The sequence below is a fragment of the Sinocyclocheilus anshuiensis genome, unplaced genomic scaffold (assembly GCF_001515605.1).
Source record: "Sinocyclocheilus anshuiensis isolate Anshui unplaced genomic scaffold, SAMN03320099.WGS_v1.1 scaffold1518, whole genome shotgun sequence".
In the NCBI taxonomy this organism is placed as follows: Eukaryota; Metazoa; Chordata; class Actinopteri; order Cypriniformes; family Cyprinidae; genus Sinocyclocheilus; species Sinocyclocheilus anshuiensis.
This window is the reverse complement of record NW_015548194.1, coordinates 156,526-158,059: the sequence shown is the minus strand read 5'-3', so window position 1 is coordinate 158,059 and position 1,534 is coordinate 156,526. Positions and strand designations below refer to the sequence as shown.

General features: G+C 44.4%; 1 protein-coding gene and 1 long non-coding RNA gene across 9 annotated transcripts in view; one reads left to right on the top strand and one right to left on the bottom strand.

Moving 5' to 3' along the window:
• Nucleotides 1-1,534, top strand: part of LOC107653153 (uncharacterized) — a 16,766-nt gene that overhangs the window by 7,620 nt on the left and 7,612 nt on the right. The gene's annotated exons all lie outside the window — the stretch shown is intronic.
• The window catches only part of LOC107653142 (band 4.1-like protein 2), a 96,179-nt gene continuing 95,001 nt past the window's right edge, over nucleotides 357-1,534 (bottom strand). For 6 of the 8 annotated variants that reach the window (XM_016439778.1, XM_016439781.1, XM_016439783.1 and 3 more), the window contains 2 exons: nucleotides 1,360-1,534; nucleotides 357-459 (listed from right to left, as the gene is read on the bottom strand). In XM_016439778.1, the coding sequence (XP_016295264.1) occupies nucleotides 447-459; nucleotides 1,360-1,534 (188 nt within the window). In that variant the 3' untranslated portion in view covers nucleotides 357-446. Of the gene's footprint in view, nucleotides 460-1,359 lie in introns of those variants that run through there. The other 2 variants (XM_016439779.1, XM_016439782.1) reach the window with 2 other exon arrangements.

The following is a 1,534-nucleotide window of genomic DNA, read 5'->3' as shown; positions in this document are numbered from 1 at the left end:
ATTTCATAGCTTCTAGTCACGTGCAGCTGACTTTACTAGTCTACCTTTCAAATAGATCAGCATCATAAAAATACCTGGAGAACAATTATGCTCTAATATACTGTATATATTGCCTAATAATATTGCATTGTTTTGTTCCTGTGTAATTTTGATTTTAGTTGTAGTTTTTTTATAACACGCACACGTGCACACACACACACACACACACACATATATATATATATATTTACACAGTATATATATGATCCAGTGCAATGACTCCTGACTTGAGCAAATGTGATTCCTACGATTTCACGTAAGAAAATCACAGGATCACGTGACCCCTCTCACCTGGGCGGCCTCGTACGTGATGGTCTTGGTTTCCGTGTGAACGATGGGGACCTCCTTAGTGGATATCTCCGTCTTCTGAGCAGCAAACGTGTCTGAGATCGTAACCATCTCAGTCTTCACAACAGGAGGCTACGGAGAGACAGAGGCATTCAGTGTGACACACGTACAAGAGGCATCCAGTCTGACGTCACAAACACACCACCACTACTACACAGCACAACGCAGAGAGGAAGCTCATGCAGCTCAAAGAAACACCACTATAAACTAGACGTCTTTGGTATAACGCATGCAGCCTACAAACAGTCAAATAAGAACCAAAAAGTTTCCAAATGTCCATGTGACCGTACATCAATGCAGTTTTGGTTTCGTGATCTTTGGCAGTGTTGACAGGACAACACACACATGCAAAAGCACAAAAACACAGCGCTGTGTGGATACGATATCAGATGTTAATATATTGTGCTTTTATTTCTATCAGTACTTCAGATGTGTGATCATTTCAGTGGCATTACTGAAGTTTCTGCTGCTTTATCTTTACTAGCAGAGTGAAGAATCAATGTAAACACACTTATCATATAATTAGGATATCAAGTAAGCAACATAAAACATGCACCACAAAGCCCCATGCAACGATGCACAAGATATAAGCCCCCGCATGCAGCGCTCCTCATGTGTGACTCAGAATATTGTGTGTGTTTGTTTGTGTGTGTGTGTGTGTGTTTGTTTGTGTGTATGTGTTTGTGTGTGTGTGTGTGTGTGTGTGTGTGAGTAGTCGAGTAGGATGGAATATAAAATCAACTTAAAGGCGAGAGGATGGAATGACGAACATTTAAGCGAACAAAACGCTTTCTTTTATACTGCAATCGCTTCCTTTACAAAGGGCTAGAGAGACATTTCAGCTTGAGCGCAGATAAAGCAGGATCTTCGTCCAGGAAGGAGGAAGGAGTGGGAAATGGAAGAGGAGATGAGGAGAAGAGTGGTGGCGCAGGGAAAGCGTAGACGGCCGTCTCAGCTCGGGATGTCAATTACCTCCGAACAACAAATAACCTGTGGCAGGTGCTCTGTTTCGACGCGAGAGGCGCTGCCGTTGACGATGTGAGGCTCCTCCTCCTCGGCAGCAGCAGCTCTGAGAGTGGGCGGGGCTTCAGCTTGGAGGGCTTGTCCGTTGGGAGCTTCGTCCGGTGTCGCCAGCGGCTCGTCTGTA